Here is a 23,547-nt window from a genome sequence, read left to right as displayed (position 1 = left end):
TTGAGTTGGTAAAATTACAAAGTACAATTTGGAACTGCTTAATTCTTTTCCAGGGGGGTTTTGTGCTGATTGAATACCTTGCAGCTGGGAGCTTGACTAATCTTAAGATTCAGGAGAAATTCATCTCATCACGCCCCTTTGGCTTTTTGGTTTACCCATATCCATAAGGAGGGTCATGCACAATATGCTCTGTGCAAAATTTACTCTATGACAAAATTCAGAGCTCTGACAAATGAAATCTGAATGGTTGATTTCTGTGTAGGAGGGGAAATAACCTTAAAAAGAGATCTGAGGGGCAGCTGGGTAGCTCAGTGGAGTGAGAGTCAGGCCTAGAGAAAGGAGGTCCTAGGTTCAAACCCGGCCTCAGCCACTTCCCAGCTGTGTGACCCTGGGCAAGTCACTTGACCCCCATTGCCCACCCTTACCACTCTTCCACCTATGAGACAATACACCGAAGTACAAGGGTTTAAAAAAAAAAAAAGAGAGAGAGATCTGAAAGTTTATTGCTTGCTAATTATTTTCAGCTTTTTCCCTCAAGATAATAAACAAGCCTTTTGGGATTGGTAAAAAGGATTTTTTTGACTACACTACTTATAACTGGTCATTTGCTTATATTACTGTATTTGCTGATTTCCTTAAGGTTTAAATTTTTTAAGTTCATCTGTATTAATCTAATTAATATCTATTCTGTTATATGATTCTTTATCTGTACCGTTTCCCTATGATTTTACTGAACAACATATCATGAACATCTTACACAAAGAAATTTTTTTAAGTTGTAAAAAGCCCATAAGTCTTATAAATCCTAGATTTGCCATCTTAACTACCAAGGTCACATGCTGCTTATACAACCTTGGAGAATATAATGACTTAAGAATTTAAATTGTAATTTTATAAGGGGTCTTTAGAAATGACTTTAGATACCTTCTGAATGGAAGGTTTTCATATATATAAAGCAGTGTGTAAATGAAATTAACTCTAACCCATTCATAGTCAAAAATCTATTTACCAGGGGCATCTAGATTTCACCATCCCCACCTCCCTCAGGAGAGTGGAGATAATTTAATCACACATGACAATCTAGATTATATCATCCCCACCTCCCTGAAAAGGGGAAGTGGAGGTAAGTTAACCACAGGTGACAATAAGTATCAAATCAAGAACAAGGGATTGCCCTTTCGGCAGTCCAAAGCAGTGTAGAGGCTGCCATTGGTCCACTTGAATTAGAGGTGGCCCACCGGAAATGACAAGAGACGCTATCTCTTTAAATACGTGGGTTACAACCTGGTAAAGGGAGTTGAGGAGTGGAAGGAGTTCAGGAGTTAGGGCTTTGGACTTGGTGCTGAAGGTGCTCGGCTGCGACCTCAGGCAGTTTCTACTCTGAATTGTCACGTGGGTAAATTAGGCTGACTTCCTTGGCCTACCTAGGCATTTCCAAACTCTGCCTTAAGTAGGCTTATAGCCTCTCTGATTTCTAAAGTCTTGTGGCTTGTAACCTAGTTTAATTAGCCTTTTAACCTTCTCTCTCTGTCCAGGCCTCTCCAGGCCTGGACCAGCCTGTCCCTCTCCCTAATTACTTACATTTACCTTCCTAATTGTAAATAAACTGCCTTAAACTGGATGCTGACTTGGGTCTATTTTAATTATGGAATCAATCTGAATTGTTGATTCCTGGCGGCCACACTTTAAACATATATTTATAAAATACCTAAAAATCTCCCTCTTACAGCAGTAAGCCAAAAAGAGATCCTGCATGCATGGTATTTTAACTTTTTAGTTTAATTTACTTTCCCACCAGAAGGATCTAAAAATCTTGGTGATGTTTTAAACCCAAATAGGTTTTCATCAGCAATTACCAAGGTTAAAAGATTTGCTATACCTGTAGAATGTGACAAGTATAGATTTTTTTAAACATTACAGAGCAAGTGGCTATCTATAAACCCATGTGAATCCTATATAATAATGGGTTTGTTTGCTATTGTGAATTTTAGGAATTCCATACTTTATTTGAATGTACATTATCTACTATGTTATTGTCTTTATAAATCTGTTATTCTGTAAAAATAATTTGCATTCACGGTAGTTCATGGCCAAGTTTAAAAAGGAAACTGGATCTCATTTTTTAGGTGAGAAACCTTTCACTGATTCTAAGCTATATGTTTTTGATTTTTTAAACATTCTTTTATTTTTTCCCCCTTGTATGTGCAATAGTTTTGATTTTTCTTTTTTCTCTCATTTTTATACTTGAATGCATTATCAATATTAATCTTTTTTTAAATTTGCAATAATATAAGTTTAAAATACATTTTTTCTAATATTAATGCATAACCCAAAAGGCTTTAAACTATAGAATAATGCCATTGATTGTTTAAATAATTATGGGACTTTGCTTAATGATTCTGTTTGATTCCAGAAGAATATTTAAAGAGTCACTACACAGTGCTAAAGAAGCACAAAGCCAACCTGCATAGTGTAAATCAAACAGAAGGTCAAAAAGACCAACCAATCCCAGTGGGATTGATGCAATTTTGAGCCAAGACAAGAGGACTTGAACTTGTTTGGGGTTCGAGGTTGCAGTGCTTACTATATGTTAAGACGCAGGACTTCCTCTGAACCACATTCTATCCAAACACCTCATCCTGGCTACCATTCTGGCTCCTATAATCTAGTCCCTTTTCTCTCTTTTATAAGTGTGGCAAACTTTCTACAGTCCTGGCTATTGATTGGGTAAGCGCATAATTACTTAAATCACTTTAATTGGGCCCTGATTCAAGGACCTGTTATAATTTTATTTTTCTTTTACTTAGATTTTTTTTAGATATAAGTCTTTGACATTTTCTATTTCATCCACAAGTTCTTTTTTCTCTTTTATGTGGATTTTTTTGTTTTTGATTTCTTTTGCAATTGATTCATATACCTTATAACTCAGCCATGTATCCCTGAGTGACCCCTGTGTTATTATCCACTTCAGGGGGAACTTTATTATTGTTGTGAACTTTGATTTGAATTTAGGAAATTTTAAGATAAGAAATTTGCTACCTCCCAGAATCCTGACAAAGAACCTGTTTGGAGAAGGTGCCATGAAGATGCCTGCAGAGACCACATACTGCATCAAGAAGATCCAGAATTGAACTTTGGGGTGTGAATTTGAACTATTGGGGGGTTAAAAGCATTTGTTTGGAATGTATACTTTTATGTATGCTATTGTAGCAATCATTGATTGTTCTTTTTTTCTCCTTTTATCCACAAATTATTGCAATTTATATGTTGATTATATTTTTATGATCCATTGGGGAGACTGGTCTCCCAAAGGATCACAGGGGGGTATGTATAACTGGACATTTTCAATCTTGGACTTTATCCCCCATAAGTCCCTTAGTTTTCCCAAAATTCCCTTTAATCTCTCCTGCGCCTCCACATTTGCATGGTCACATTGTTTTATAGTTGGCTATAACTCCTCCCTCTTTCTCTTTGGTTCCTGGGAGCAAGCAGGTTAGTACCTATTTATAAATATAAGATTTAGTATTTTGGTATGTTAATTTTAATCTCCACAGTACCCACTATATGGGAGAATGACTAAACAAAATGTAATAGACTATTATTGTGGTAGAAGAAAAATGAAAAGAATTCATAAAGACATGGGAACATTTACATGAATGCAAAGTGAATTAAGCTGACAAGAAAACAATATGTCCAATAAATAACAATAAAAAAACAACAATCAAACAAAATTGACCATTGTCAGTTGATGATAATGACCAAGCTTAGCCTAGGGCAGTGATGGCAAACCTATGGCACAAGAGCCAAAGATGGCATGCAGAGATCTCTCTGTGGGCACTCAGTCACTTTCCCCCTCCTATCCCCGGAGTTGGTTACTAGGAAAGGCAGAAAAGAGTCAGACAGAACTGCTCCCTTCCCGACCTCCACAGTGCCTGATGACATTTTTTCCCATCCCCCACACCTTTCCTCCCAGTAGCCCAATGGGAGCACACAGGGGGTAAGACTGGCAGCTTAGGTGGCAGAGCGGAGCAACTGGGACACTCCCCTCCTCCTCTCTACACTTGCTGAGGACATTCCTCACTTCCTCTATCCCTCCACCCAGTAGCCTAATGGGAGCGCTTTCTCCCTCCCCTGTGTGGGATGGGGTGGGGGTGGGGAGTAAGGGAATACCTAACATATGTGTGTGTTGAGGGGGAACCCAAGGCACATGATCTCTGGGTGAGTAGGGTCCAGCACTCCATCTCTAAAAACTTCACCATCACTGAGCTAGGAGATGCAAAAATTCCTTTCAGAAAAACATAATAAAAGCATATATACATGCATGACTGATGCACTGATGAGTAGATACAGGCAATACAACAAAAATATAAATGAAAACACTGCAGAACTAAAATTGTTGACATGACTTAAGTCTGGTTCAAGAGAAAATAAGTTTCCCATCTCTTGGTAAAGAAGGGGGTGGGGGCAGATGAAAGGAGGGAGGCATTATAGATGTAGAATGATGTACTATTAGTTGTGTTCATTTTTTTCTGGTTAAGTTTTTCCTAAATTTTTCTTTCTTAAAAGGAAGAATTTTAGGCAAGAAGAGTTTTTAGAAAGTGATTCCAATGTAAATAAGTAAAAAAAAAAATTAGTTACTGATTGAAGAAAAAAATTATTACATACTTCTTTGTCTGCTTAAAAAGAATATACTGAAATTGATGTAACTCCTTATTGATGGCTAACGGTCATTATTATGAACAGGAACTATTGTACTATACTGTAATAAAGTGATGTCTTCAAAGACCACTAATATCGTATTTGACTTTTTGTACTAAAGAGGGCAGCATATGCTTTGTAGTAATTGTGTTTTACTATTTTCTCCTTTAGTATTTGGTTTCATTTCCTAATGTATCAGCTGTAATACCACAATCATTTGTCTGCTATACCCTAGGAAGTGCTGAAGTTTGCCAAGGAAAAGCAGATAAACAAGGTCCTTATATCAGAAAGGTTAATTTTACAGAAAATTATTAATAGGTTCTGGACCAAAGAGGGTTATATTCTTCTTCACTGAAGGGCATGGTTTTTTTTTTTGCCAACTATCTTCTATATTTGTGATTTTCTTCACTTTTTCATTTCTTCTGGATTCCTGTAGTTCGACTGCAGGGGGGAAGAGGGAAGGGCTGGGGGAGAATAGGGGGAAGGTGAAGAGGGTAGAGATGGGAAAGGTTAGTTTTGCTTTATGCCCTGAAATGAAAAGAATCCATGATGTGGGCAAATTCCATCATAATAAAGGATTCAATACAACAGTAGCTATTACCATTCTCAAACAATCCATACTAACAATGCTTTGTTAATTTGGTTAATATTACCACAAATGTTTTTCCTTGTACAGTACACCTTTCCATAATGAAAAGAATTACTTATGATCAAGAATCTAACTTTATGTCACCTATATTACAGGAGGAAGTAGAAGTTCCTAGCACATATTCATATAGAGGGTATAAACCTAATAAATATTTGTAGAATAAGATTTAAAATGAGCAATTAATTTGCACAAATCACATGAGGCAAAGCAAACTTTATATATAACATGTTAAGGGGGGAGGGAAGAGGCCCTCAGAAAACTATAAAACACAATTATCACATAAGTCCATTCAAAAAGTACAAAACATTTCACAAAATTAGTTAATGCATCTAAGTTACAAAAGGAAATGGTCAAAAGGAGGCAAAGAATCTTTGCTATCAAATTTCTTTGTAAGGGTTCAGTATCCAAGATATACAGGTTATTCACCCTCATATATGCATACTCACTTCTTTTTGAGTGCTAAAGTTTGCTTATATGCTTTGCTTATTTTTTCGGGAATGGCTTTTAATCACATGTGTGAACATAGACATATATACACACTTACCTGTACATATAGGTATGCAAATATACATATATGACCCAAAAGCCATTCCTTAATAAGGGAAAGATATGAGTAAATTCTAGTGCATAAAAGAATTGCAATTGATTAACAATCATTTGAAAGAACGCTCCAAATGAGAAAAATTAAAACAAAACAACACTCAGATTTTAACTCACACCAACTTGAACTGGTAAAGATGACAAAAAATTGAAATAACTAGTGTTGATGGGGATTGTGTGAAAATCTCTGTACTGTAAGCAGAACTGTGAATCAATACAACCATTTTGGAAAACAATGTGAAATTATGGAAATAAAGTGACTATCCTTTGACCCAGAGATTACTTCCAACTAGTAGCCATGTATTCCAAAAAGGGTTACTAATAAGAAAGTCCCCATATACAGTAAAATAGCCTTAGCAGCACTTTTTGTGGTAGCCACGAAATGGAGACAATGTGAATATCCACTCATTGGGGAATGGTTAAATAGACTGTGATACATGAATGTAATAGAATATTATTGTACTGTAAGAAATGCTCAACATATTGGATAGAAAAGAAACATGGAAAGATATGAATAGAGAATATATGCAGAAGTAAGCAGAGCTAAGAAAACAATATACACAAAATTACAAAGAACAAGTCTAGGCTTAAAAAAGTATGAGAAGACATCTCCTACTCTTTTGCAGAAGCAGAAGGTCCATGGAGTGGAAAATTATGTATTATTTTTAGACTTTTTGATATATTCATTGGCATTTTTAAAATTCTTCCTTTTTTTCTTCTTTTAAAAACATGTTAAGTTGTTATATGGCTCTCTGAGAAGGGAGAAATTTTGGTAATGTAAAAATAAGTTATCATTAAAAATTAATTTTAAAAAATTAAAAAGAAAAATGCAAAACAGTGTTAAGTGATCAGAGGAAGAAAATCAATATTATATTGACTTTGGTCAATAGAAGGGGAAAGGTGGCATGAATGACCATCAAATTTATTTTGTTTAACAAGGGGCAATTACAAATTTCCCAGGCCAACCTACCACAAACCTTCGCCCAAAATACTTAAACAATTCAAAACTGACAACATGATACAAATTAATGAGAAAATGTATATAAAGGTAAAGGGTGATTATGTGTATATGCACAACATTTCCCTCTTTTTCCTATTCTATTTCCAACAAATATTAAAAACATAATATACTCATCATAACAGTAGCTAAGTAGCCCAGTGGAGTTGGGAAGGACCTGAAGTTCAAATCCAGTCTCAGACACTTTACTAGTAGTGTGTGATCCTGGATAAGTCACTTAACTTGTTTACCTCAATTTCTTCATCTGTAAAATGAAGATAATAGTGTTGTGAGGATCAAATGCAACAATAATTGTTAACGCATTTAGTACAGTGCCTAAACACACAGTAGGCACTACATAAATGTTATCTTTTTTTAACAACAAAAAATCCTCCATAATGAGAACTTGGCTTTATTAATGTGAAGCTACATCATGGTTATAAACTAACTGACAAAACTGAAGTATTTCCATTTTGTTCCTACAAGTATATAATAATGGAGCATCTAGGTAGCACAATGGATAAAGTACTAGGCCTAGAGTTGGGAGGACCTGGGTTCAAATTTGACCTTAGATCTGGACTAGCCATGTACCTCTGGATAAATCACTTCACCCCAATTGCCAAGCTTTTGCCTTTCTGTCTTAGAGTGGTTACTAAGACAGAAAGTAAGGGTAAAAAAAAAAAAGGACATAATAATGTCTGTGAGGCCCCAAGGACAGAGAACCTAGCTGTGAAGCCAAGAAGACTTAGGTTCAAGTCTCACCCCTAACACAGACTGGCTCTGTGACCTTGGGCAAGTCACTTAATCTCTCAATGTTCTAGGGAACTTTTTAAGTCTACCAATTACAGACTTCCAAGATGCACAAGTACACAGGAGTTACCTCATCTTTGAGTTTCCTGTGCCAAAGAAATCACAGGTTTAGTCCCAACCTTTACAAGTTTATAAAAATTATAGCTATATTTACACAGCATTTTACATTTATATAGCTTTTTACACATTATATCATTTTATCCTTACAACAATCCTGTTAAGTACATAATTCGGGTATCATAATCCCTATTGCACAGATAAAACTGAGGCTCAGAAAAATAAACTGTCCCACTTATTTTCGGACACTGTTCCAACCCAGTCTTTTGGAATCCAAACACCTGCGCTGTTATTTCTCCCAGTGATAAAGTAATGACATTATAAAATTGGTGAACATCATGAGTGACTTGCACTATTCTAAATAGTAAATTACAGCTATGAATAACAAAACATTTAAAATCTTGACACTCTAAAAGCTAAAAATCATAAGGAAAATTCAAGACAAATACTTTGAATTTCTTCAACTAATGAATTAAAACCCCAAATCAACAATAGAAGAACATTTGCAGAAAAATTTTTGACTTAAAAATTATGTTTTACATTTAATATCTATTCACAACTAAGAACAAATGTTAACAAAGGTAACTTAACGTTTTATCTATTACTCAATTTTAAGTAAAATATTTAGCTTTAAAGCCTATTATTCCCACTCTGACTTATTTTCAATCTCTCCCTGTCTACTGGCTCTTCTCTATTGCCTACAAACATATCCAACATGTTTCCCTCATCTTCAAAAATCCCTCACTTGAAACTTCCATGTGGACAACTATTGTCCTATATTTCTCTTCTGTCTTTTATTGTTAAACTCCTCAGAATGGATGTCTCCATTTCCTTTCTTCTCACTCTCTTCTTAACCCATTACAATCTAGCTTCTGACCTTATCATCTATCAAAATTTCTCTTTCCAAATTTATTATCTAGTTGCCAAATCCAACGGTCTTTGCTCAGTCCTCCTTCTCCTTCACTTCTCTGTAGACTTTGACACTGCTGATCATTCTCTCCTCTTTGATATTCTCTTCTCTCTTAAGTTCTCTTCCTCCAGATCACACCTTCTAAATTTAGAGATACACTGTCCTAAGCTAGCGTGTGTTCGTTCTCTCTCTCTCTCTCTCCTCCCCCCCCCCCTTTACCTGGTGATTTCATCAGTTTCCAGAGATTAAATTTACCATTTCTATGCTGAAGAGTCTCAAATCTTGCTGATCCAACCTTTCTATTGTTTTTCAGTCCTATCTGATTCTTCATTTTCTAAATACACACCAAGCCCTTCTATTTTCCACTATTTCCTGAAGTCTGTCTAAGCTAATGGTCTTTGCTTTTGTGACATTATCTATCCATCTTATCCTCTGTTGTCCCCTTCTCCTTTGCCTTCAATCTTTCCCAACATCAAGGTCTTTTCCAAATCTTCTCATTATGTGGACAAGGTTTTTAAGCTTTAGTATTTAACCTTTCAGTTAATAGTTTGAATTAATTTAAGTATTGACTGATTTCATCTCCTTGCCATCGAAGGAACTCTCAAAAATCTTCTCTATTCTATTAAAAACACTAGAAAGCATAAGAATGGGTCATTCCTTAAAATGATGAAGTATTATCTACACAAAACCTACAGCAAGTATTATCTGCAATAGGGATAAGTTAGAAGCCTTCTCAATAAGATAGTGTGAAGCAAGGATGCACATTATCACCACTATTATTTAATATTGTATTAGAAATGCTAGCTTTAGCAATAAGGAAAGAAAAAGAAATTGAAAGAATTAAAGTAGGCAGTGAGGAAACTAAACTATCATTCTTTGCAGATGGAACACTTAGAGAATCAACTAAAAAACTAGTTAAAATAATCAGTAACTTAGTAAAGTTGCAGGATACAAAATAAATCCACATAAATTATCAGCATTTCTACATATTATCAACAAAGTCCAGCAGCAAGATTTAGAAAAAGCAATTCCATTTAAAATCACTCTAAACAATATAAAATACCTGGGAATCTACTTGCCAAGGCAAACATGGGAATTATATGAGCACAAATACAAAACACTTTTCACACACAAAAAAACATATCTAGAGAATTTGGGAAAAAAAATAATTGCTCATGGGCAAGTTGAATTTAATAAAAATAACAATTCTATCTCAATTTATTTATTCAGTGCCATACCAATCAAACTACCAAATAATTATTTTATAGAACTAAAAAAAATAACAAAATTCATCTAGAAGAACAAAGGGCCAAGAATATCAAGGGAAATAATGGGAAAAAAATGAAGGAAGGTGGCCTAACAGTATCAGATTTTAAATTGTACTATAAATCAGCAATCATCAAAACAATCATAGTACTGGCTAAAAAATAGAATGATAGATCAATGGAATAGATTAGAGGTAAATGACCTTAGCAACCTAGTGTTTGATAAACCCAAAGACTTCAGCTTTTGGAATAAGAAATCACTATTTAACAAAAACTGCTGAGAAAATTGGAAAACAATATGGCAGAAGCTAAGTATAAACCAGTGATAGTGAACCTTTTAGAGATGGAGTGCCCCCTGCCCCCCCCCCCGACTGAGTGCCATACTTCTCCTCCCACTGAGTGTTGGGTACACCCTGCCCCTACCCTTAACCCACACAGGGGAGGAAGGAAACACTCTCATTGGGCTGCTGGGTGGAGAGGCAGATAAAGTAAGAAATGTCTTCAGTTTGTGTAGAGAGAGGGAGGGGAAAGGCACAAGCACTCTGCTCCTTATCCAGCTCTCCCACCCATGAGCTGCCCATCTCACCCCCTGTATGCTCCCATTGGGCTGGGGGGCAGGGAATGTGAACAATGTAATCAGGTGCAAGAAGAAGAGAAGGAAATAGCTCTGTCCAAGTCTCTCTGCCTTTCTAGTAATGAACTCTGGGGGTGGAGAAGGAGGGAGACCATGTGACCATAGATAGTGCTCTGCATGCCAACTTTGGCACTCATGCCATAGTTTCACCATCACTGGTATAGACCAATATCTCACACTCTATACCAGTGGTTCCCAAACTTTTTTGGCCTACCACCCCCTTTCCAGAAAAAATATTACTTAGCGCCATCTAGAAGTTAATTTTTTTTATTTTAATAGCAATTAATAGGAAAGATATGTATTAATGTTTCTACCTTTTTGGTAAAATATAGTAAAGAAAGGTGTAAATTAGAAATATTGAACTTTGAAATTATGAAAATATTTATTGAACTAAGAATAGAATGATACAAAAAAAGTTAAAACATTCAAAATCATCTTAACGAGAAGGATGAACCTGGTGTGCTGCTACCAGTTTAGTAATCCTCAGCTCTATTTTCGTCAGCAGTAATCTTAAATCACTGCGACTATTTGCAATTGGTTTCTTTTTTTTGGTTAATAAATTGGTTACCGCACTGAATCCAAATTCCACTAAATATGAAGGAAATGCAATTAAGAACTTTTGAATTACAGCCCATATTTCAGGATAAGCTGTAGGGATGATCTCCTTTTGCAAATGCACCTGTGGCCATCACCGCTCCCCTGGATTGCGGCAGCACCCACCAGGGGGCGGGGGGGGGGGCGCCCACTTTGGGAATCACTGCTCTATGCCAAGATAAGGTCAAAATGGATATATGATTTAGATATAAAGAGTGATACCCACTCTACCGCTGATATGAATAACATGGAAATACACGTATAACCCAATGGAACTGCTTGTTGACTTCGCGAGGGGGAAAGAAAGAGGTGGGGGAGAGATAATGAATCATCTAACCATGGAAAAATATTCTAAAGGAAAAAAAAAAGAAAAAAAAAGAGTGATATCATAACTAAATTAGGGGAACACAGAATGGTCTAACTAGCAGAACTTTGGAGAAGGGAAGAATTTATGACCAAACGAGAGAGTATTATAAGATGTAAAATGAATAATTTTGATTAAATTTAAAAGATTTTGTACAAACAAAACTAATGTAAACCAGAAGGAAATAAACTGAGAAAATTTTTTTATAACAAATGTCTCTGATAAAGTTGTAACTATCTAATTACTCAAATCACAGAGAACTAAGTTAAATTTAGAAGAATACAAGGCATTTCCCAATTGAAAAATGGTCAAAGTATACAAACAAGCAATTTTCAGATGAAGAACTTAAATCCATCAATAATCATAAGGAAAAATATTCTAAAATCACTTTTTTTTTAAAAGTCCTTACCTTCCCTCTTAGAATCAATACTTGATATTGGTAAGGCAGAAGAGTAGTAAGGGCTAGGCAATGGTGGTTAAGTGACTTGCCCAGAGTCACACAGCTGGGAAGTGTCTGAGGTCACATTTGAACCCAGGACCTCCTGTCTCTAGGCCTGGCTCTCAATCCACTGAGCCACCCAGCTGCCCCCTAAATCACTCCTGATTAGAGAAATGCAAAAAAACAACACTGTGTTACTACCTCATATCTATCAGACTGGCCAATATGGCAAAAAAGGAAAGCAGTAAATGTTGGAGGGGATGTGGCAAAATGGGGACATTAATGCATTATTGGTGGAGTTATAAACTGATCCAACCATTCTGGAGGGCAATTTGGAACTATGCCAAAGGGCTATACTACTACTGAGTCTGTATCCCAAAAAGATAGTAAAGAGGAAAGGATCTACTTATACAAAAATATTATAGCTGTTCTTTCTGTAGTGGCAAAGAATTGGAAATTGAGGGGATGTCTATCAATTGGGGAATGGCTGAAAAAAATGTGGTACAGGTTGGAGACAGAATACTATTATTGGGCTATACAAAATGATAAGCAAGATGTTTTCTGAAAAAGCTGGAAAGACCTAAGGCAGTGGTTCCCAAACTTTTTTGGCCTACTACCTCCTTTCCAGAAAAAATATTACTTAGCCCCCTGGAAATTAATTTTTTTTAAATTTTAATAGCAATTAATAGGAAAGATAAATGCACCTGTGGCCATCGCCGCCCCCTGGATAGCTGCAGCACCCACCAGGGGGCAGTAGCGCCCACTTTGGGAATCACTGATCTAAGGGAATTGATGCAGAGATAAATAAATAGAACTGGGAACACTATAAACAATAACAGCAATATTACAATGATTATCTGTGAAAACTTGGCTAATCTCAGCAATGCAATGCAACAATCCTGAAATACTTATGACTGGGAATGCTTTCCACTTCCAGAGAAAGGTTGTAGTCATCTTTCACATCAGTGTACTTACGGCTTTATTTGGGATTTGGGTTTTGAATGAGTTTGCTCTTACAATGACCAATGTGGAAGTATGTTTTCATAACAATAAAATTTAAATTTAAAAAAAAAAATTTAAGTCTTCTCTAGTACTACAATTCTAAAGTGCTCAGAGCAGTGCTCAGCTTTCTTTATAGTCCAACTCTCATTGCCATACATTCCTACTGGAAAAACCATAGTTTTGACTATTAGGACCTTTGCCAACAAATTGATGTCTCTACTTTTTAGTATGCTGACTATATTTGCCATAGCTTTTCTTTCAAGGAACAAACTTCTCTCAATTTCATGATGGCAATCACCATAAGTCTTTGGTGATCTTTGAATCCAGGAATAAAAATTCCAACACTACTTGCATTTCTTTTTCCTCCATTTTCCAGGAAGTGATAAGGACAAGTTGCCAAGATCTTAGTTTTTTTTTGGCTGTTGTTTTTTTTTTTAATGTTAAACTTCAAGCCAACTTTTACACTCTCTTCTTTCACTATCAAGAGGTTTTCTTATTTCTTCTTCATTTTTTGGGATCAGAGTGGTATTGTCTGCATATCTGAGATTGTTGATTTTTCTCCCAGCAACCTTAATTTCTACTTTTGAGAAGTCCACCCTAGTATTTCCTATGATGCACTCTGCATGTAAGTTAAATAAATGAGGTGTGACAACATATGCCATGTCATATTCCTTTTCCGACCTCTCTGATGAATTCTAATCTTGAATCTTCAACTTTTCAACACCTCAAACTAAACATCCAGTAAGAATATAAGTCAATATTTATATAAACACTGTACTGAGCACTTTACAATTATATCATTTTATCCTCACAACAACTCTAGGAAGTAGAAGCTATTATTTTCCCCATTTTACAGATAAGGAAACTGAGGAAAACAGAGATTAAATGATTTGCCCAGGGTCACACAGCTAATAAGTGTTAGAAGCTAGATTTGAAAGCAGGTCTGTCCACCTAGAGGCATACATCTTAAATTTAATGTCGGAAATGAAACTCATCATTTCCCTTAAAGTCTAACCCAAATACCTTCCCTAGTATTGTAAAGGGCAATACAATCTTCCCAGTCCCAAATAGATCAAAGAAAAAAAGAAAAAGACCCACATATAAAAATATTTATGGTATCTTTTTGTGGTGGCAAAAAACTAGAAACTATGGAGGTGCCCACGTACTAGAAATGGGTTAAATAAAGCTATGTGAATGAAATGGAATATAATTGTGCTATAAGAAATGATGAAAGGAATTACTTAAAAGAAACCTGGGAAGACTTGTTTGAATGAATTGACTATAACAGGGAATGGTTTATACAACAAACAACTCTGAAGATTAAAGAACTCGTCAATAAAACAGAATCACCATTTCCCATAATCTATGGTTAAGGTACAAATTGAGGCATATGTGCATATATATGCAAACATGTTTTTTGAACATGGCCAATCTGTTTTGCTTTACTATGAATATTTGTTAAAGGAGTTTGCGTTTCTTTTTCAGTTGTGGAATGGAAGAGGAAGATAGGAGAAATAAAAAATAGATTTTTCCCTTAAAGACTTGAAATTTAAATTTTAAAAAAGTTTCTTACTGCTCGCATTAAAGAAAAATAAATTATTCCTCATCCTGAACTAGACTACACACAGATGCCATTTTGAACTATAAAGTTAATTCTATTGCTATAATCTGTTGCTGAATATAAAGTTAATTCTCAAGGTTATGAGGCAATACTGCTCACAATCTTCTATCATCTTTCTTAAATTTTTCACAAAAATTTATATTCTAAATATATTGCTTTTTGAAGCTACTTCTCTCCATTTGACAGATAAATCAAGTGTTTGCTGACAGAGACCCTTTTCAGGCTCTTTTGGTGGGAGACAGGTGGGACAGCCTGAATGCTCTACTGGTAAGGTAAGGAGAAACTAAGAACCACCAGCAGCAGGCCCTGGGTAGGTCCCCAGTAACAAACAGGATATGGACAAAGTAGCACATAAAGGGTAGGTAGGAAAGAGATCACTAATCCATTTGATTATCTGAGTATAGATCATTCAGTCCAATATTTCTAGAGATTCTTTACTTTGTTGTGGATTCTCCACCCAGGCAGATATAGCCCAAAGTCAAGAAGGTGGATTCAAGGGACAGCTAGGTAGCACAGTGGGTAGAGTGGGCCTCAAGTCATGTGAGCTTGGGTTCAAATTTGACCTCAGACACTCCCTGACTGTAGGAACTGGACCAAGTCACTTAACACCATAACCTAGCCCTAAGCCCTCTTCTGCCTTAGAATCTTATTCTAAAACAGAAGGTAAGGATTTAAAAACAACAACAACAACAACAACAACTAACCTCAGACACACAGTAAACCTGGGCAAATAATTATTTAACAGCTTAAGAGGGGGGCAGCTGGGTAGCTCAGTGGATTGAGAGCCAGGTCTAGAGACGGGAGGTCCTAGGTTCAAATTCGACCTCTGACACTTCCCAGCTGTGTGACCCTGGGCAAGTCACTTGACTCCCATTGCCTACCCTTACCACTCTTCCACCCAAAAGTCAATACACAGAAGTTAAGGGTTTTAAAAAAAAAAAAAAAAAAAAAAAAAAAAGAACAAAAAAAAAACAGCTTAAGAGGCTCAGTCTATACAAATGCAGAGTAGTGAGAATAATACCTTACTACTTACTTCCCAGAGTTAGTGAATGAGATGATAAAGCACAGAAGCAAATAGTGTAAAGCACTTAATCTCAATAACCTTGGGCTGGGCAGCTAGGTGGAATAGCGAATAGTGTATAATCTGGAATCACTGAAAAAGACTCATCTTCCTGAGTACAAATTTGGCCTCAGATACTTCTTAGTTCTGCAAGGCACTGAACTCTGCCTCAGTTTCCTCATCTATAAAACCAGCTGGAGAAGGAAATGACAAACTGCTCCAGTATCTTTGCCAAGAACCCCCACCCCGCCCCAAATAATTGGGTCATGAAGAAGTGTTGGACATGACCAAAAAAACCCTGAAAAATAACCGTGGGCAAGTCGCCTCTGTGGGAATCAAGATCTGGCTGGCCTAGATTGCCTATGAGGTCCCTTCTGGCTCTAAAATCTATGATCCCTATGATCCTTTGTTAGCTATAATCACCATTTACTCTATACCCTAGTAAAGAGTTTTCTGAATTGAAATATAACAAACAAACAAACAAAGAAACAAACAAAACAAAAAACCTTAACAACTGGTGACCAATCTCCAGGTGTTAACACTATTGATCACATTAAAAACATATCCACACTAAAAATATTAGGCACTAAATATAGACTGTGTCAAAAAGTCCCTATACATTAGCTGAGGCAAAACCAAACATTTCCCATTTTGTAATGGGTTATACCTGTGATTTTTTAATGAATAAATGAACCAAAAAAAAAAACTTTATAAAGTTGATGGTCAATAATGAGCCCATTCATTACTCTTAAGAGCCATTTTCAATATATGGATTTTCTTCAGGTCTAATAAATGTGAAAACAAATTATGTATCTGGGAGAGACATACTATCAAAGCAAATCAAAACATTCTCTGCAACTTAGTCTTGTGGAGTTGCTGGGACATTGAATGATTAAATGGCTTGCTGGGTTCCAGAATCAGTAATAGGTCAAAGGAAGACATGAACCAGGTATTTCTGCCTGAGGCTTTCTATCCATTAACAAGCTGTCTTTCTTCATTCAAATTGGAAAAAAAAGACATAACTGGGAGAAATTATTTTAATGTTTTTATTAGTTATTTCCCAAAAATCTACCTCTGCTGATCCCAGGGCATAAAAGATTCTCTCCAAATGGAATACAATATAAATTCAATTTTCGGAATAATCATCAACCTGGTTTAGAGCCTACTGGAAAATACATAAACAAATTCTGTTATATGAATGCTGAGTTTTAGAGTAAAATGAAAAGGCCTCTATGATCAAATAGGATGAAGAGAACTAGAACAATTTACAATAACATTAAAGAAAAAAATTTTAGAAAGATTTTTGAACTCTGACTAATGCAATAATAAACTATGAGACCACAAGGCTAGATATAAATCACATAACCCACTTTCTGCTAGAGATGAGGACCAATGTAAGAATCTGTTTTACTGAGCAATGTTGTTTATATTTTTTTATTATAATTCATATGGGAGAGTGGAAGAAATAGCAAAGTACCCAAAAAAGTGGTTTTGTAAAAATAAAACGGAGGAAAGAGTACCAACAAAGCAAATTCTATTTTTCTGACTAGCTGTAGACAAGGACTACTAATGTTATTTACCAAAAATATCTACTTCTATAGCTGTTAATGTTTGCCCTTATTTGCACGATTAAAAAATTATTTTCTGAATACTGGAACGAAGCAGTATTGTCTGACAGTCTCAACAAAGATGCTACTCTTTTCATTTCAAGATAGAGAAAAAAGTACTTGCAAAAACCCTTTTTTTTATACTTCTCTAAGTGGGAGGTAATAGCCACTGTTATAAAGAATATGTAGGTTACCTCCTCCTCCCCCAAAGCATCATCCACCCACGGTTCAAATGTCCCTGTAAAAATTACTGTCCTGTGAAATTTAGTTGAAGAGTTGAGTAATTGATAGTCAAACCATACATTTCATGCAGGAACAAGAGCCTCTCAGGGATCAAAAACAAGCAGAGAACGAAAAGAAATGCTTCACAGATTTTTGACTATAGCAGGTACCCACCCCCAATAAAATTTAAATTTAAAATCACACCTCACCCAGAGCCCAAACTTCAACTTCCAAAAACTTTAACGTCAAACACGGAAGTCAGAAGTTAGAAAAGCAATATTGAAGCAGCATGTAAGTTTTTGTAGAGCTCCTCTCCCCATCCTTCCTTTCCTCCTCCGCCCGCTGCCCTTTAACTCGACCCTACCAACCTTTCTGGGCAACTAACTAACCAACCTGGGGCAAGCTGGGGGGAGGGGGAAGATGAGGGGTGAAGCTGGAGGTCAGACGGGGGTACATCCTCTCCAAACAGACGTTATACACAGAGGCTTGGTGCAAGACCAAAATTTGGTCCCGGTGACCTTGGCCCCAAGGGGTTCTCTTCTCCCTCCCTTCCACGTGCTGTGCACTGCAGCCACGAAGTAGCTGCACTTGGGAAAACGCGCTTGGGGATCCCGACCTATATGGAAAATGTGGGCAGCTCACACCATATGGTCGGCGACTTCCCTCCACCCACTAGCTTCTCCTTGGAGCAAGAGGGCGCCTCTTCAGACCCCACGGATCCCCAAGAGCCACCACCCCGAGCCCCTGGTTCCCGACGCCGGCCAAGGCGGGCAGCGAGCCCTTGATACGGGCAAGGCATGGGGCTAGCTGAGCGCCGGGCCGAGACAACCTCCCGTGTCCCTGCGCCGGCCCGGGCAGCGAGGTGGCGCGGGGAAGAGGGTCTGGGCTCCAGGGGAGCACAGAGGGGCAATGGAGTGGGGTCCTGCGCCACGCCGCCACCGCCGCCTTCTCTGGGGCTCCCCGGGATCCCCGAAGGGAGTCAACGGGGCCGATGCGGGGAGCTAGGCCTGGGAAGGGGGGGCGACCAGGGCCGCCCGGGGCTGGGGGGCAGGGGCGCGGCGCCCTCACCATCAGAACTTTGGCCGCGTTCTCCAGCTGAGCGATCACTTCTGGGGGCCCCAGCGCCGCCGCCATCATGGTCTCTCTTCAATGACGCGCCATGCGCTGCATTGTGGGAGCGGGCGCCGCAGCCGGCCAATCGCGGCGGGGTCCCGGCTACCTCACGCGCGGCTCGGGAGCCAGTCGCAGCCGCGGCCGCGACCGCCGCCACCGCGGGCACCGCTCTTTTTTTGCCTCCTGGGGTCCGGCCTCGCGCCCTAGCCCACGGGAGCTGGAGACCGAACTCCAAAAGGTGAAGAATGGGAGTAGCGTCGACCCCGTCTTCCCCCGGTACCCAGGCCCCAGGGTGGCTGCGTCTGGGACGCCGAAGGAGGCGTCGCCCGTACCCCTTCTCCGGACGTCCCAGGGCTCAGCCCTCGGCTGGTGTAACCCATGGCGGGCCCGGCGCATGCGGACACCCCCGGAGGCCAAGTTGGGCCTCGAGCTCTCTGCCAATCTGTCCTTCCCGGAGCGCGGGATTACACAACCCCACCTTCGTCAGGTTCCCACTATCTCTCCTGTACCCCTGACAGTCCCCCTTTCTTCTCTACTCATCCCCTTCCCCATTCACACTCTTCCACTTTCCCGAGTGTCTTAAACTTCCCATTAGGGCTTCGCCACACTCCCGACCCCTCGCTTTTCTCCTTCACTAGCCCCCAGTGTGGGACAGAGACATTTCCAGGATGGGATTACTTCAAGGGATGGATGGTGAAACTTTATGGACTTCTGGAAGCCCTTTCTGCAATAATTGTTCCTGGATGCTTTCCTGCATTCCTGAGTCCATTTCTGTCGTCATCACCCTATTGTTCCTTGGATAAGCTCCTACAGTATCTGCATATTTTACCACTTCTCCCTTAGAATGTAAGCTATGAGGGCCTATTTCATTTTTATCTTTATGTCTGGCACAAAGTAAGTGCTTAATATATTCATGGAAGTAGATTGATTCCTCAACCTATTCAGGTAGTCTGACTGAGATTCACTCCTAAAGCCTGGTCTGGGAGTGCCAACAACCTTTTTTGCCTCTAGGGTCCTTTTGATTTTTCCTCTGATTAAGCCTTTATCCAGTGCCAACTTTGCTCTCTAAGGGTTGCCACTGGAGTTTTTAAAGGATGAGAAACTAAAGAAAATAGTAAAATAGTAAAGTTTTACTCTTGAATCCTAAGCTAGGAATCCAGTCAATCCTTTCTGTGAAATTATACATATTGAATTTTTTTTCTATCTCTGTATCCTTACCTATTGAATACTGGTTCAAGGAAATGTTTATATTAGAAACTTATTTGGGATTCCTTACGTATCCTGTCTATCCTTTCTCACTGCATTTCAACAACCGTTGTTTTTTACTACAAATCAAACTAAGCAAATTTCATTTTTAAATTAAGACATATGAGATCGTTTTCTTTTTATTTAATTATGAAAACAAAGTTAAATCCTTACAAATGACAAATATGCCTTTATACCACAAAGTTTGATTGCATAGACTTCATGATAAAGCAATATACTTTGAGACATTTAATATGTAGTGTTACATTGCTTCATATTGAGCTTCAGTAATTCTGAAAGCTTGTTTTGCCTGCTTCATATATAAATACTTTGTAGTGAGACATTTTCTGAAACCCAAGATAAAAGATAATCAAGTTGTTAACATAGTCCCCATGATTATAAGTATGCTATGTAAGTGATTATTTTTTTACAGCATATCAGACATGCCATACCTATATGAATTTGTTTCATGTAAGGTGAACCTTAAAATTTCAAAATGAAGTATATCATATATTATACAATATAACTACTGAAAAAATATAATATTGCAGCCTAATTTTATGAAAGGAAAGGGAGTTAGCATAGTAGGAAAAAGTCCTGGGCAGTCAGAAGTTTGAATCCTGACTACAACTAACCAGCTGTGACTTGGTTCAAGTTATTTAACCCTCATACACATCTGTAAAATGGAATGATGATACTTTTAGTATACACTTCACTGTTTTCAATCAAGAAGAATTTTATTAAGTACCTACTATAATGAAAGGCAAATACAAAATATGGAAATATAAAAACATAATAAATCCCTGTTCTCAGAGAGCTTACTTATTCTGTTAAGGGAGATAATATGGAGAAGATCAGTTGTATATGAGGAAATCCTAACTGAATAGCACTACTTAAATATACACTATTACTGTTTATATAAAGAAAAAAATTCTGGAAACTAGTGTGGAGACAGGGAAACCCCTTAGGGATGGGAAACTGTATTAAAGTACAAGAACTTGTAGGGCATCTGGGGAATAAGAGTTCCTGGAATCTGGAAATTTTAAAAAAACATTACCGTTATGGTGCATATATATTATGAACCTGTTCAGCAACCTCAGCTCTTCCTCATGAAAAGTGTGTGGCTAAATCTCCTGGGTAATTTATTCCATCAGAACATATAAAATCTGAAAATTAAAAGGAAACTCAAAAGTTATCTGGTCTAGTTCATATAGAAGCAGAAATTCCCTCACCAGCATCCTATATTTGAATTACCCACCCACCCCCAACAACAGGGAACTCACAAACTAAAGAAGCAACACGTTTCATTTTTGGAAAGCTTTTAGTGATAGGAAATTTTTCCTTACCCATTACTGCAAGTCTTGCTCTTATGACCAAGGAGAACAAGTCTTAATTTCTCTTTTATTAATAATCTTTTGGATGATTATCTCCATACTAAATAATTCTTTTGAATGATTCTCAGATGACATGGTTTCAAGTTTCCCTACTATTCAGGTTACTATTCTCTAGACCCATTCGAATTTCTCAGTGGACTAATAGAAATTATTTCATGTCTTTAATATCCCCAACATACCAAAGTGCCTAATTCATAATTGATATTTGATAATAAATATTTGCCGAATGAATGATGTAAATTTCCTTTAAAAACAACTTTGGTTAAATACATTTATTATATAATGTAATGGCTATCTGGTCAATACTACTTTTCTTCAATGCAGACTGATGCCTCCACACTTTTAATAATTTCATAAGTTATAGCAACAACAACAACAGAAATCATTACCAGATAACCAACCTTTTAGTATTAAATCTCTAAAAACATAGCTGAACCAATGCTAGACGGTCTCTTGCCCAGCCTATACTTAATCTTTCCAGCTTACTTTGGTCTATGGAACTGGTGTCTAACCTTCAAAAACCCAGATTCATATCCATACCATGCCAAGGTCTTCATTTAAAACTTCACTGACTAACTCTTAGAAGGGAATTAAAACATCATTTGGGAAATCCTTACATAATATTCTTCAAACCAATACTACTTGAAGCAAATAGAGTTGGTGAAGTGGATATTGCTATATGCCCAGAAAACAAATATTTTTGGGGGACATTTGGTCATCACATTACAGTAATACTAGTAAGTATTTGAAAAAAGACCATCGTGAATATCAATGTAGCTTCTGCACTAACATCAGTTTCTGAAAACAAACCAGTAGAGAAATTCTACAAAAAACTAGACAAAGCCCTCCAAATTAAAACAGCAAGCACTGATATTTGCTGACTTCAAGACAAAGTTAGAAAAAGTTAAGGGATTTGGGAAAGTTTGTTTTAAGAAAAATGAAAAATGCCGAAGACATACAGATTGTAAAGAAATGTCATACTTCTCTATTATGAACTCTTTAAAGAAAAAAACAAGAATTCATATACAGAGCACTTGGTAAATGTTAGATATCATAAAGAATGAAATAGATTTTATTATAACTGACTGGGAAAAGACCTGTTATTGATATTGTAATTATCCCTGAATCAGCTGTATATGTATATTCAAACTGTCAACTCACAGTTAAAATGAGAATTTCTAAAAGTAGGAAAAGAATAATTTTGAGAAAAGGATGGCATATCATTAAAGTGATTTAACCCTTAATTATTAAGTTACTGAAAAATCAAACATCCGAAGTGGACAAAAGAACTGATATTAACAATGACTATAATTATTCAAGAAATTTAACCAAAATAAATTAATTGTCACAACTATGAGACCAAATGAGCCCAGAAGCTTCAGTCAGCAAATGTCTGACTTGCCAAACAGGGAAAGGTCTGCCAAAGTTAACACTAGGTTAAACTATAAACTCATAAAATCATATAAAGGCAAATGGTGATGGAAAATAATGAACAATATCATCTCATAGTATAAGCAGTGGAAGATAAAACCAGTCTAACGAAATATGAGATACATAGCTAGCCAAAGTCATCCATTGGGTCTTGAAACATGAAAATGGAAGGACTACAAGCAAAAAAAAAAAATTGGAAAAGATATACAAAAATCAAATCAACAAATTTTTCTCCATTAAGTTTGGTAGAACCATCATGCATAGACCCTAAAACTATAGTCCTCTAAGGAATATAAGAGATAGAAATGGCAATAAAGAGAATGGAAAAATTGAACTATTTATGAGACTGAATATACAAAGGAAGGGAAAATACCAAAGGCATGGGGGGAAAATCTTAGACCTTGTTAATAACAATAGCAAAACTGATCAAGAGAACATCAATATCTACCACCCTCTGCGCCTACTCTCCAGTCTTTATGGAGAATTGAGGGAATCCTCAATAAGGATATAAATAGAGACAAGCAGTCTTTCAAAAGCCTTATTCTATGATGGACTACATCTTCACCATCTCATAATTAATTGAAAGAATATAAGATCCCATTGCACTTATTGTTTATGACTGAAAAAAATTTTTTTAAGTACAACAAAACAGCTTACAAGTTCTTTTATAGTATGATGTCCACTATCTAGGAATGAAGATCTTTCCAGGATTCCTTGGAATAAGTAACAGAAAGAACCCTGTTTAGTGACCCACTGATAACATCAAGCAAGGCATAGAGCAGAGAGAGATATTCTCCACTGATATTAGCCACTGTGATAGAGGACATCCAGCCTG

At 37.2% G+C, this 23,547-nt stretch overlaps 1 protein-coding gene across 1 annotated transcript in view; it reads right to left on the bottom strand.

Annotated features, from left to right (window-relative positions):
• XPO4 (exportin 4) overlaps positions 1 to 18,711 on the bottom strand; it is a 137,465-nt gene extending 118,754 nt beyond the window's left edge. Inside the window, exon 1 of the mRNA XM_044668972.1 lies at positions 18,598 to 18,711. Within this exon, the coding sequence (XP_044524907.1) occupies positions 18,598 to 18,666 (69 nt within the window). The 5' untranslated portion in view covers positions 18,667 to 18,711. The remainder of the gene's footprint in view (positions 1 to 18,597) is intronic.
• Positions 18,712 to 23,547: the final 4,836 nt, after the last annotated feature.

This window comes from Gracilinanus agilis, chromosome 3 (assembly GCF_016433145.1).
Source record: "Gracilinanus agilis isolate LMUSP501 chromosome 3, AgileGrace, whole genome shotgun sequence".
NCBI classification, from domain to species: domain Eukaryota; kingdom Metazoa; phylum Chordata; class Mammalia; order Didelphimorphia; family Didelphidae; genus Gracilinanus; species Gracilinanus agilis.
Note: the sequence above shows the minus strand (reverse complement) of the source record. Positions and strands in the feature narration are given on the sequence as shown.